Source organism: Pterocles gutturalis, unplaced genomic scaffold, assembly GCF_000699245.1.
Source record: "Pterocles gutturalis isolate BGI_N339 unplaced genomic scaffold, ASM69924v1 scaffold425, whole genome shotgun sequence".
In the NCBI taxonomy this organism is placed as follows: Eukaryota; Metazoa; Chordata; class Aves; order Pterocliformes; family Pteroclidae; genus Pterocles; species Pterocles gutturalis.
The window spans coordinates 23,438-38,261 of NW_010140397.1; the positions used below are offsets into that span (position 1 = coordinate 23,438).

The 14,824-nt window shown below is 39.8% G+C and overlaps 1 protein-coding gene across 1 annotated transcript in view; it reads right to left on the reverse strand.

Moving 5' to 3' along the window:
• Positions 1-2,300: 2,300 nt before the first annotated feature.
• The window catches only part of LOC104469200 (nucleolar protein 4-like), a gene marked incomplete at its 3' end in the record, with an annotated part of 92,870 nt that continues 80,346 nt past the window's right edge, over positions 2,301-14,824 (reverse strand). Inside the window, exon 6 of the mRNA XM_010083624.1 lies at positions 2,301-2,584. Within this exon, the coding sequence (XP_010081926.1) occupies positions 2,301-2,584 (284 nt within the window). The remainder of the gene's footprint in view (positions 2,585-14,824) is intronic.

Below are 14,824 nucleotides of genomic sequence, written 5' to 3' on the forward strand. Positions count from 1 at the left end.
GAGGGGTCCAGTACTCCGAATCACCAGGGGAAGGCAAGAGGACCTCTTTGATCAGGTCTAGGGCTTGTAAAACATTCTCTTTAACATGTAAGATACTGCTTAAGGTAAAACAGTAGTAATGAGTCATATAAGTGTGTACATATGCATATAAACTACGGAGGTGCTGTATAGTCCCATTCTATTCTAATGTATTGATGGTTTTTGTTTCTTCTAAAAATATTCTATAGCTTTTTAAAATTTAAAAAGTAATAGTAGAATTCATCTGTAAAAAATGAAATTGGCCACAAATACATTTTTTTACTCTACACTCAGATTACAAATCTCTGACAAATTTTTGTTTATCCCAGGAGTGTGTTCTTCCTGAAGTCTTCACTCCATATTTAATAATCTTTACTGCATACCTAATAAATTATATAAATGAACTGCAAACATCAACAAGAGTTTCACTAGCACAAAAAGGGGAGACAAATCTGCATATTGTTGGCAGTACAGAGTGGGTAGGATGACAGCAAATGATGAAAGAATATATTGATGTGGGGGATGATTCAAGCCTCTTAAAATTTGTAGAATAACAAAGAATGAGATGGCTTTGATTGTCATCTCAGTTCATTAGAAACAAATTTTTAACACTTTTTGATACATTTTTTTTTTCATCTGAGTTGGAACTGATTAAAATTGGAAATGTAACATTAAGGTATGTTCTTGTCTTAGCTACAAATGAGTTCCACATTAAGACTCCTCCCCTTCTTCACTCCTTCCCTTTCTTGTGTATTTGCAAGACTAATGGCAGAAGCTGCAATGTACCTCAGGCAAAAGAGCCTGTGTGTTTATCAATATTTAGTGGACTGGGTTATAAATGGTTTATTGAAACAATGTGCCCTGAAGCAAATGAAGGTACTCTTCATATTAGACAATTTGGGACTCACTGTGCAACAGTCGAAGTACTGAGTAAATCCAGCACTGAAGTGTATACACACTCTGAGACTAGAGCTATTCAGAACATTTTCAATAAAATGAAAATTTGGGGAAACAAAAATATTCCATGCAGATAAACAGGTTGTAATAAAGACTTTATGGAGAAGGTCTTGGCATACATCATTTGCTAAACTGGAACGGCTAAGAAAGGTAAATACTAACAATCTTCCACCTGGTTTCCCCTTCTTCCACCTACCAGGCACTAGAGTTAAAAGAACATTTTAAGTTTTTATTCTTACTCCGCAGGCAATGAAGACAGGAGTTAAAACTTCAGCATAAATAAATGTTCTCTAGACATCAGTCATGTACAATCCGTCTCTGGATAAACCTAGAAAAAGTGATTTTCCACATAACTCCTGTTTCAAACCCCTGCAAAAAACATGGCTATTCAAAGTATATCTATGTTGTCATGTTATTTTGCAGCGGACTACTGAAAGCTAGCAACTAGCATTTATAGTATTTGGATCCAGAACTACCATCTTATCATTGTTGCTGTAAAAATGGTTAATCAGGTGGGAGTTATCAGATAAAAAACAGGAACTTATCACCAAATAGGATCAAAGGATAAATTCCATGATACAGACCACTTCTTCGTCCTCCCTACAGTATGCCCTCATGACACATACATTCCAAGAAAGCAAGATATCTAATCTATAGGAACTGTCTTAATCTACAATATAACCACTCTCGCTTCTCCTCACCCACATAATAGAAACTAGAGAAAAGCCCTCAGGGGATTACAGCTTCTTAAAGCAAACTTGTCAGTTTTAATTCAGGTTAGGTGCCTGCATAACAAACAATCAGGAAGGAACCAAACCAGTTCCTTTCAGACACTGATAATTCACATGTAGTAATTTGCTTGGGCATACACATTTAACATTCATACGGATTCATTCTACAGATACATAATAATTGTAATGAGATGGTCATCTATAAATATACATAGACATACATATCTCATTATATACGTATTTTAATATATGTCTTTCAAATGCATCATATAGACAGTCCTCAAAAAATGGACTAAAAAAATTCATGCCTGATGGAGAACTGCACTGGTTTTTGTCAGTGTGTCAGCACAGCATATATGCCTGTATATATGTATTCATTCATGTACATCCACATACACTTAATGTATGTACATATGCATCATATATGTGCAACAGAGCATACAAATATACGTATACCATTTGAGTAATGATGTGACAAATGTTAGACACATTGCATTAAGTGCTTAGCTGGGAATAACCTTTGGTTTGGCTTCACAAATCTTTTCCTTTTCTAAGCTACACACTTCATATCTGGAGCATGTGGAAGCATCTTACCTTGCTTCCATTTTCTCTTGCCTCCCGTTCCATCTTGAGATCAGAAATTAGTAGAGTCTTGTATTTGTTCTTTCCATTACTGCTGTGATCATCTAGTCTGTATTCTGAAGTCAGCTGAGCAGAGAGGGGACTGTCACTCAGGTTCAGAGGCTGCTCATCCTGCTCCAGATTTGTTTTGCCATTACTGTTGGTTTCTGCCATCTCCCTGCAGTGTGTTCCCCCTGAAGCATTGGAACTGTGTCCCACGGTCTCATTGCCATTAAAACTCTCTGCGGCTGAATCATCTATTAAAAAATATATATTTTCAGTCATATGCCACATCATCATCTCTGTCCAGTTTAAACATAATTTATACTTTCACAATGTTTTTCAAAATAGAATGAAAATGGCTTATATTACCAGCACCAATACATTTCTGCAAAATGTGCACACACACACTCCTCCATGTTTTCAAGTAAAAACTTTATGTAAATCCATAAAATATTACTAAGCTAAGGGAAATGACTTGGGCTGACACCTTAGTGTCACTGTGTATACAAAAGACAAGTATCACAAAGGACTTTTAGGGACAAAGTGACAAAGTCTGCCTTAATCCACCTGTCTGTCCATATGTCTATGGATCTATTTAGATTCTTATACCATGTTCATTGCTGCAGTATTTCGTATTTCTGAAATCAACAGAGATGCACATGGCACTGAGAGAGAATCTAGTTCTCAGGTTTTAAGGGTGCAGACCAGCATATGTCATATCCATAAACATCCTCCTGCACAGATGCGATGTAAATACATCTGATGTATCCACTGCTGGCAGGAGGGATTATACTGGAAACGTTGACTCCAGAAACAAAGATCCTCTCTTGATTTTGTTCAGGTGCTCATTCACTTTGTTCATTCATTGTCTGTCATAGTATATTTAAAAATACCACTCATTAAAGTATTAAATTATCAATTTGAAAGTTACATCTGAAAACTTTGGATGTGTTGTTGTTACCCCTAAAATTTTACATCTGAAATGTATGATTAACATGTGTCTTCACATGTTTATGGGTCTGTGTATCCTGTGTTTGTCAGCATCGGAATTTGCCATCTGTGTTACTACTCTGCCCTTCTTTACTTCTAAACAATCTTTTGGCCAACAGGCTATCTAGTAAAAGAGCTCATCCTTCAACGGATTAAATGGCAGCAGAATTCAGCCCTCAATTTGGTTACTTCTTACTCTCTAAGGCACCTCTTTTTTGGCAACTTACATGGTTCTGCTAATGGTGCAAACACCTGCCCAGAGCTCTACAAGCCTATGCTTATCACAGACAGTGAAGCTGGAAACAAAATGGGAGGGTTAGCAGCCAGAAATGTGTACAGATTGAAAATGGAGATACAAGATGAAATGGACCTTAATATGTTAGTACCTTAAGATACCATCTTCTTTCAGGCCCTTCTAAGAACTTCCATGGAAAAGAAACAAACACATTTATATACACATGGATTTTAAAAAAAACATCAGGACACACTCTTTAAAGTATGCGCTCAGAAATACTTGTGCTTGAAACTACATGATTAATCAAATTGTTGGCTCTCCATCATTAATACAGCAAAAACCAACTATTTACTGCCCCCAGATCAGAATTTTAAAAGTGAAGAAAATATTGTATAAAAGGGTAATAATCTAATCCAATTAAGCACTTGGCCACAGACAAGCCAGCATGTATCAGAGGCTTGCTTACTGTACTTGTCCAACACTTTCATGTCATAAAGTATATAGGACTGGGCACAGATTCTGAACATATTTTTTAAATTGCCTTGTTTTGTAAACCTGTAAAAAAACCTAATTTCATTAAAATACATAGTAAAAATAATAACTCAAATGCTTTTATATAAGGAACATTTGTTTTACAAAATGCTTTCTAATTAATGTCTGCAATAAAAAGCAAAGCTGTGTTGGTATGTACCACTTAGAAATACATACACAATAAAACATAAGACTCTCAGAACAAGATTTTTAAATGTGTAGACCAACCCAACTTGCAACAGACCAATGGCAATGTTCTGATCTGAAAACCTAGGGCTGCTTGAGGATTTCAGCTACACATGGTGAGCAAGATTTATCCTTTAATAAACTTTCTGTCGTGACCTGAGACTTATGTTTTACAGGGCACAACACATTAAAAAGGTTAAAATTATAAACACAGTTTCAGAAATGAATATGCAATTTTATTATTCTGAACTAGAAAATGGCATTTAGAAGAGGGTCTTTATTTTTTTGAAGAGAATAGACATATTTGCAACTCATTTTAAAAGCTCTGAGATATCCAAAAGAAATTCAGATTTCTTTGTTTAAGAGAGAAACAATTTGGTTACTGCTGGTTCGTATTTAGAACTGTTAAAAGATAATTGGCTTCTTGACTATCAGTTTAACAAGTGACAGTAATTTCAAATCAACTAAATCAATTACTGAATCGGTCACTTGAGAGAGAGATGCTTCTCCCTTTGAAGGTTTCAGAGAATTCCCTGCTGTTGGAAGCAAAGAGATAAACAATTGAGTAACCAGAGGATACGAAGAGCCACCTAAAAGCTGGGGCACTGCCTACTCTGCAGCATGTGAGTCTGATCCCCAGGGAACTTCTGTGTGCCGGCACCTGAGTGTCACAGGTCATTGCAGAGGAGCCACTACCAGGACATAAAGAGACACCTAAACGGGAATGATGGAGTGGGAAGAAAGCTGTGCCTAGAGCCAGATCCAGGAACAACCAAGTCCAAAGTAAGGCTGTTAGTTTTGGCTTGTAATCATAAGTGATAATGCTTTTATTTCTTTTTTTTCCCCCCCTGTATGATGAATGTTGACAACTGAAACTTACACATGGGTGAGAATGTCACAATGCAAAAGAAAAAAATAAACAGATTTTTTTATGTTTGTTCTGACACACAACCATTGAAAAAATTCCTATGCTGAGTAAATGTGATCAAGCATTGTAATACTTTGAAACAATAATACAGTATTTACATGATTTTGTCTTTGCTTAGCAAAAGTTTAGTTACTTGATGGTAAATCTCAGTTTCTACTATAAAGTCAAATACCTGCTTTTACAGTCATTTAACCTTGCTTGTTAGAGATGGGAACTATTGTCTATCAAGATAATATTCAGGAGAACAGATACAACGGCTATAAATCACACTATTGCCAAGTATACATAAATATGTATTGCCATAAAAGAAATCGAGAAAAAAAAAATAGTGGTTTAGTACTAGCAGTTCCTTACAGATGTTACCAAGGTAACTAAATTACAAGGTTTAGTACATTTCCCCTCCCTGGGCAGCTGATCTATTTTTGACAAGAATAAGGCTACTCTAGAACAGGAATTTCTCAGGTATCAGAAACACAGACCACATCAGGAATAACTGGTTTGGGGGAAAAAAGCAGGAGGGTCTGGCCCAGGAGAGGAAAGCCATGTCCACCCTTGGCTACGGCAGCACCAACCCCCCCCGGCACTGCTTGTGGCTGCTGGGCTAAGCCACGCCGCGCCTGGACCACAGGGACTGCAAGCACCCGCGGCCACCACACGCCTCCCAAGGGGTAAGGCTGGTTTTGTGGAGACCTGTTCCTCAGACCACCCTCCCCCGTGGTGACCACCTCTCTGGGGGCAGGAGGTGAGCTCTCCCCTCCTCACGGTGTCCAGCATGGCTGGCGAGGGGGGCCGCCCCTACGCCAGGGCCTGGGTATGGACCGGCAGTTTGCTTGCACAGTTTTCTCACCTTTATTTTTCACACCTCAGAAACAATAAACCGCTAACACTGAAACCTGTTGTCTTACCAAATATTTTTTCCTCCATCCCGCAGAAGCAGAGGCTTGATGGCTTGGGGAGAGCTGTGCGCAGGCCGTGGGAGCTGAGGCTTTGCCCAGCGATGTCTGCCAGCGAGTGCTTCTCCAGGGCAGCTCGCCAGCAGCTCCTCTTTCAGGATAAGGACACCACTACGAGCAGGCACCAAGGGCGAGAGGCCAGGGGCCCATCCCTGGGGCAGCGGAGAGGCTGCAGGAGTACAGTTGGGGAACATGGCGGCACCCCTGGGACCTGCTGACATCATGGCGGCAGTTGGGCCCTGCCTTAGCCCCAGCCTAGCCCCTGCCCCTCTCCAGGGACCCTGCAGAGGCCAGGCCCACCCCACCCCAGCCTGGTGCATTGGGGCAACAGCCATTAATTGCTGCAAGGCTGCCCTCCTGCAGGAGGCTGAGCAAATAACAACAACCCTGCCCATGTTCACTTTGGCAGCACTGCTGGTCAGTGGCCACTCCAGGCTCCCTTCCCACAGCTGGCTCGTAAGGGGGAAAATAAACCTCCACGGTGATCAGCCTGCATTTGGGTACTTGGTGCTGATTGCACCACTGATGCAAGGACAGCATGTTTTCAAAATGTGCCGTGTCTGAACCACCACTGCACAGGGGGGTTTATGGGAAGACGCCAGGGGAGCATGCACCAGGCACTGGGAACTCAGAGGAGAGGGAGCAGAGGGTTTCCCTGCCCCACCTTGGGTGTCACAGCCGTCACAAAAGAGGCTGTGGGATGAGCTCACCTCCTCATCACCTCCCAGGGCTGCCACTATCCACAGGCATCAGCCATGACAGTGAATGATTGTCTCATCAAATGCTGCTGCTTGTTCAGGGCAGGGTGCATCTTCAGGAACTGTCCAGCTTTCAAACCCTTACCCCAGTGCACTGGAAGATTGGAAGCACACCTACAACTGGTTTTGTTACTTAAGCCTGAAAAGGGAGAGTCTGACTGCAAAACACATACCCGTGTCACTTCTCAAAACCAGCTACCTGGTGCCTCACCTATGCAGAGATCCTCCTCCAGGGATTAAAGAGCATCACCCCTTAGAGAAAGACTCCAAGAGCAGAGGGAAGGTACCTTGGGATCAGGCAGCAGTGGCCTTCTTGCTGAAGCAAGGAGCACTGTCCAGGCTTCAGTATGGACTCTTCACTCATGGACTGGTACTTCTTAAACCTGATGCCAAAGATCTTCTTCTCCTGCCTTGCACAGAGCGCCATGCTGATCCCCTACCAACACCTTTGGGGCACCTTCAGTCCAAGTACTCTGTGTTATGGGCAATTCTCAAAACAAGAACTGCAGTAATTTTCCTACCTCAAGATAGTTTCTTTTTATTCATCACATTGCATTATAGCTTCCATCTCATTCTTATAGATCAACTTGAGGCCAACTAGACACAAAGTGACACCAGCTTTGCTTTTGCAGAAGTCCAGGCTCCCCCCTGGGAACTTTCCAGGCTCATTGCAGTCACCACTGTTTTAGCTTCAAGCCTGCTTTTGAAGGAAATTTGGAAATGGTGGAAGAAAAGACAACGCCAAAGAAATCCCAAGTAAACAGATGCTTTGCATATGAGTTTTGATTCGCAGAAATGTTGCATCCTTCACTTCAATTATCTGCCACAGACATTTGCATTATCATGGCCTAAACTTCTGCCAAACCCCAGTTTCTCTGTATTTAACACCCTGGATTCTGCAAAGTGATTTCCATGACAGTCGATATTTTAAGGGCACTCTGATTTAGAGCAGGAAACCAGGTCTTAATTTATAGGATTATGGTCTCCTACCAAACAATGTCGAGATTTATGAATGGGTAAACAGCATATATTGCTAGAACTAGAAATTCTTCTGTTTTAGGTAAAAATACAGTTGTTCCACCCAGAGAGAAGGGTCTTCAGACCAGCTATATCAAATGCTCCACACTGTTCGCAGTAAGAGTGATTCCTTAAAGGAAAGCTAGTTGAAGTGTGCACCAAATCTGGCTGGGATAACAAGTCTCTCAAACACCAGTTTTCTGAGAGTACAAATTTAAGATCTGAACTCTTGTATATACGTCACTGAAGTACTGTGAATCTCAAACCAAGGTACGTATATATACAACTCTCACTTGTCTCCCCGAGAGAAAAACTTCCAGATGTTTTAAAGGATCTCTTACATTACTCTTAGCAATCAATTTCATCCTATAAATCACCCAGACTTTTCATATTCCTTGCAGCTAAGTCAGGAATGAGTCAACAAGCCATTCTACATAAAAACAGATCTCTGAATAAATCCTCTCCCTCTCTCAAATTAATTCTCAGGCTAGAATCCAATTAATATTTAGAGTACACTTAAATAGTTTATATGGCTGAGATTTCAGCTACCTGAAACTTACTGCATATTTTACTAGTCAGTAATCCACATTGCTGGCCTTCAGCTCTAACGGCAGTAGCCATTAGCCAATAGCACAGTCCTACAACCACACAGCCACATGGAAGCTCAGATCTGCTGAAAGGACAGATGTGGTGATTAGGTCAGGAAGATAAGGGACCCTCTCATTAATGCTATGAAGGAAGCAAGAGCCTTGTGATACCAAAGCAGCTCTAACATAGCTTCTTTTTTTGCCAAGAAGCAAGGCAGAGAGCCTACTTAGGAAGCAGACAAAAAATGAGGGAATGGCAACTAACCTTATAGCACCTTGGCTCTTTTGAGACATTCTGCATCCCACAAGCCAAAACCATTTCTGGTGATGGTAAGTCCAACTAGTCACATTAAATGAACAAGGCAATTGCTGGGGCTACTTTGTTTATCCTGCTCTAAGAAATGGAGATGGGAGAGGGGCACATATGCAGCCCAGACACTGATGCCTGCAGATGCCAAGGTAGCATGCACACAGATTAAATGAACACTTTGAGTGGGTTGCCTGTCGACAGAACATCTCTGAGAGCCACAGCTACCATAAGATGGGTAACTGTTCTTTCTAAGAGGAGGAGGTTGGATGTGAATGAGTTGTGTGGGATGAGTGAGACCGAAGCTGTTGGCTGTGCAAGCACAGGCTGTCATAAAACCCACTCTTACAGATTGCCTACTGAAGTCCTGTATGATGAAGCTTGTTTTAATCTTTTTGGGCTGGATATCACCAGCCCAGGCCTTGCTAAACACCACCTTACACCCTTAGTGATCCAATTCATTTGAACAGGATCACTTGCAAGAGACAGTATTGCAGAACAAAGAGTGGCAGACACCAGACCAGTTTGAGTTACTATGCTGTCTTCTTCAACCTTTGGCTTCAATATTGCATGTGCTTTATTTTTACTTGTTAAAATACAACTTTAATTAAAATAATAAGCTACATAAGCAAACATTTAAAACTAAGTTAGTTGCATTCTTTATTTAATTCCCCAAACCCAAGGCATGCTAGCAAACCTTCCTAACAGGAAATATTGAAAAAAATGCTCTACTGGTGGCAACTGACAGCAGGCAGTTTTGGGAGAGGAATGCCATGAATCACACAAAAGGTGAGGTAGAGTGCTGACTCATGGAAACTTCTGTAGTACGAAATAATTATAGAGACTTTTCTAAAAGAACTGATAAAAAGGTGAGGTCACATTTCACTCCCACCACTTTTCACAATGACCATTTAATACCAATTTGTCACAGTTATGTATTCAGTTATGCTTCATTTAATCACAAGTCATGTTTCAAGCACAAGTTCAATGCATAACTTAAAAGCCAGTCAAAATCCACTATATCTATTAATCTTCTCCATTCCCTTTCATATTATGATAAAGAACAGAGGTTGGATTAATGGAGGTACAAAGGTGATATCAGACTCTCTATTATTCCCTATTTCATAACATAAGAATGGCCATAGTTGGTCAGATTAAAAATCCACTTAATCCAATATTTTATCTCCAGCAGTGGCTAATAGAAGATGTTTAGGGAAGAGAATAAGGCAAGCATGTACAATTCTCCCTCCTACAGCTTGCTGAGCCCTTAAGAATTTTCAGCTAAAGGTCTTTCTGAGCTGGATGTGGCTTCAAGCAACATACTGATGCTGAGCAGATTTCCACGTAAATATCCAGTTTCTCTTTGAACCTGCATAAACCTGAAGCACCCTTCTCTGCTCCTCCAAAAACTTACTGTCACTATTTCTGTTTCCACTAAAATGTCAGTACTGTGTCAAGGAAACAAGGAGCAGGAATTAAGAGGTGGGTAAGAGCTTTTCCAGAGGACAGGAGCAAGGCGATGTGGACAGAGCTCAGTCCCTTCATTCACAGTGAGACTGCATTTGCTCCATTACAAGAATATGTATTAATTGTCCTCTTCAGCTAACCTCACTAACATTAACAATTTTTTTTCTCCTTTTGATACGTGTAGCTTCCTGATGTGGTTGGCTTCTGTGAATTCAGCTATGGAACTAACTGCATTGAAATCTGAATCTGGAACGTCCATCAGTTTCAGTGTGATGCCAATCAGTGAATTTCTCACTGTTGTTTTCAGTGGTGGAGGAATAGGTCAGGAGCTTCTTCATATGATCACTCACTTCATGTATTTATAAAAAGAAAAAGGTTTGTTCCTTTGCTGTAGCAAACAACAGAACTAATCCTTAGCATTGTCAAAAAGAGTACAGTAAATTTCATAGGTTTGATATGCACATGCACATACAGAGTGGCATCAGCATTAGCCAGGCTGTAAATCTCATTTCATTATTAAACAACCCCCTGAGTAATTCACAATTTTTCCATGGATAAATGTCTGTTCTTGTTGGAGGCACAAAACAGGCAGATATTTTATTCAATTACAACATTAAGTAACAGAACAGTGAACAACTGCCACTCCATGACATCTGCAACTATCACAAAAATAACACTGCCCTGTCAGTCACAGTGTTATAGAAGGGCTCAATTATAAAGCTTCATGAGTGATTGCATGCTTACTTTGCCTGCAGAGCTACTGTCCCTGCATATATACAACAAGGAGATGAAGCAGAATGGCTATTAAGAGGGTACCGCACATGTAAATAACCAATTGAATAGCTCACTGGGCACACAGTAGTCTTATTATCACTATGCATCTAGTTTGTACTTGTGCTTTGGCATTTCCACTTCAAAAAACATAGCCCTCACTGCCTCTAAGGAGAAAAATGTCTGGTTTTCTCCTTACTCTGGAGAAACCTCTAGGGCACTTTTTGTGGCAAAGGCTCTAGCAAGCAGTTTTTAATACAAAAAACTTGCAATTTTTCTAAAAGTTTTTATGCTGCATATGGGATGATATTTGAATGTCTCAATGTCATCTGACATTGAGAATTGTGGCTTAGAGCTCCATCTCTGGACAAGCATTGCAAGAGCAAGTTCTCAGCCTGATAACACGTCTGATGCCAGAGGTATTGCCTTACACTAACCTCAAACAGGACTCCAGGCTTCTGAGCAGTTTATTGACAGGAATCTAGGAACTAATGAAGGCTGGGAGACAAGCAGGGAAGCAGGGCTTAGGACAGACTCATTCTGACTTTTGAGAATCACTGAAATTCCAACCACGTACAGAACACATCAGCAACAAAGACGTTTGAGACAGCAACACGTTAAGAAAAGAAGGAGAAATGTGAAACCTCTTCCCTCAAGTAAAAAGAGGTAACCTAAGAGAGTTTACCCTCTCCTCATTCTTGCCCAGCCTGGAAGAGGCTTATGCTGCTCTAGCTAAAAGCTGCTGGGGGCAGCAGCAGCTGCCATTCATTACTCCTGGCAGCAAGAAGAATCTGGTGCTGTGCCAGCAACAGACAGAAGAGTAACACGTAGGTTCATGTTTGGTGCCTAATAAACCTAAATGGAGCTAAGAGGAATTATGTTAAACTTATCTGCCACCCATACCTAGTGCATGTGAGTGATGTCATATTTTACTTCATCAGAATCTGCCAGAAGAAAAAAGCAAAGAGGATTAAGTTGGAGTCAGTAGAGAAAATTCTCTGCAGATCCCAAATACTGGCATTTTTAATAAAGCCCTTTAAAGTCTAAAATTTAGCCTACCAGCTTTGGTGCGTCAAGTGGGTTCACACAGTGATAACAGTCTCTACTTCCTTCTGGAAGGGTGAAGCCCTGAGCACAACCAAGACCTATGATTGCTTATCAGCTCTGCACCCCCTCAGCAAACTGCTGCCTGCTCTTCTATAAAGGCAGCAAGGGTACAGAGGAGAATGACCTCAGGCTCATTATATCCCTCCATCAGTAAAACTGCTGGATTTGCCTGTCTGCTATAATCCTAGCAGAAAACTGAGCAGAAGTTTCTTCTTGAAACATGAAAAGGTCACATCTGATAATATTTTGCCTATCACTAGAAGACTACAACAAAGTAGAAATAAGAAAAGACATTACATTCCCAACAAAAAAGAAGAAGATAATTGGGAAAAGATATCTATACATGCCCAAATACAGGAAAACCAAGAGTTCTGATGAAGTTCAACAGATGCTGTTATGATATTTTAAGTTTTATTTTAGAACTATTCTGAAGAAGACTTATAAATATTTTTTGTTTTATATTTCTAATGTATACACAGTCTCAGTGGTCATAAAGTAGCTATTTAGGTGCATAAAACAAAGAGTAACTCTAAGTTCAAAATGCCTCTATCTTGAGTACCGCTATAATAATGAAAATAGTCTAACTGAGTTGACAGCATAACTCTCAGTGACAATATTTCTACAAATAGTTCAGACCCATTAGGCCCTTCATCATCAGGTTTGTAGCTCTATAGTTCAGGATATCAAAATGATAAACTAATTTTTAATTTTTTTTTTTTTACACAGAAAAGTGTAGTTTAAAGACTTGTATCAAGTAAATTAATTTTTTTTATTCTTCACAACTGTCTTCTAAAAGCTAGGACATGAAAAATGCTTCATAACTAGAAGCGAAAACATTTCCTACCATTTTGATGATTTTTTTTCTAGTTTTAATTTGATATTGTCGGTAAAATCAGCTGGGTTGTGCAAAAGATTTGGTTTTCTCTCTAGAACAATTCTCTCGCATCCTTTCTAATGAGTTCTCTTCACCTGTATTAGCATATAGGCTTTCAGAAAAATTTCCTAACTCACCAGGGAGTAAAATAAGTGACTCTAATATTCACATACTGAAATTCAGTTTAAAAGTGAGCAATAAACATGTAATTGGGAAGAACTAGGAGAAAAGTACATGGACTATGAAGCAGAAACTTATAGCTTTTGTACATCATCGCAGTTCTAGCATTATCAACAGTGAACTAAAACTTCCTTGATACAATAAGAAAGTGGATGTTAGTGAATCTGAGAAGTCAAAACACTAAATATCCAAGTTTAGGATTCCATCAGGGTTGCTCTTTCCTTATTTTATGGCTGTGTTGTAATTAATGTTTTTGCCAAGAAGAGTCTCACTGAGTCAAGTGTAGGATTCTGCTACAGGTAAACTGTGAGTGTAGAAATTCGATGAAGAATTCCAGAGCTTGGAAAGCTGCTATTGCAAAGTTGAGCAAATAAGCGTGTTCAAGGGATATGAATTACACGTCCCTTTTCAATTCAGTTTGCTTTTTATTCTGTTACTTTAAAATGCTTATGGGTGTCCATGGCAGCATGTACATTACTGTTTCCTGATTTGAGTATACCTTGGGTAACTACAGTAAATGCTCTCTTCACCGCTTGAGTGAAAGCATTCCAGGCACACAGGGCAACACTTGGTAGCAAACACAATGGCCTTTCTCCATCTGGCAAGAAATAACTTTGGATGTTACGCTTTCCTAATTTTATTTTCCACTGTATTAAGTGAAAGTTAAAAATATTCAGCATCTACAAAGGCTAAGCACCAGCCCAAACACCAGCAAGAGAGTGCAAAAGCTGGCAACAGCCATCAACGCTAAGGAAGCTGTACTTGAACACACAAATATTGCCATGGAGGTAAAGAACATAAGCATATCAGGACTCTTTCATTACAATTCTACGTGTCAAACAAAAGTGAGAAAAATAAACAGTGCTGATGATTGGCCTCCCTTTGTTCAGTCTCAAAAGTCTCTCATGTAGTGAATGCCAAAACTGTCATGAGAGATGTACAGGCGCTATCATACACGCGACACTAGACTCAGCTTGGAAGTTTACAACAGTTAATATCTTTTCCTACTAAAAAATTGCATGGCCCAAGACAGCAGAATCCCAAATCTTGCAATATAACTTCAGTTAGGGCAGATTTACAAACTCTATCCACAAACATCCATGATTTGAAGTCTTTGCCACCAATTGGGTGATATCAGGCAGAAGATAGCAGACATCCCATGAGGTATTAGTACTACAGCAAGGTCTCTCCTGCCTTCATTAAAGTCACCACATTTAAATCCCAACTGCCTCATAACACTACAGATAGATGTGGTGATTTTCAATCTGACTGGCAAAATTAAAACATGCTCTTTCCTTTCAAGAAATTATTTTTGGCAAAAATAAAACATGCTCTTTCATTTTCAGAAATTATTTTGAGACAGCCATCAAAGTCAATAAATTTTTTACAATTCCAAAAATATATCTGAGCATTTGGTCACACATCATCAGAAAATGGACTAGAATTAAGAGGTATCTAAAGAAAAAAAAAATTATTTTGCTACACGGTCTGTCAGTACAATATCTCTGGCAAACCAAGCAACTATGATTCAATGCCCAGAAACTTCACAAATCCTGAAGGATCTGACAGATAGTTCTGGCATATCCACTGCTATTCCTCACCA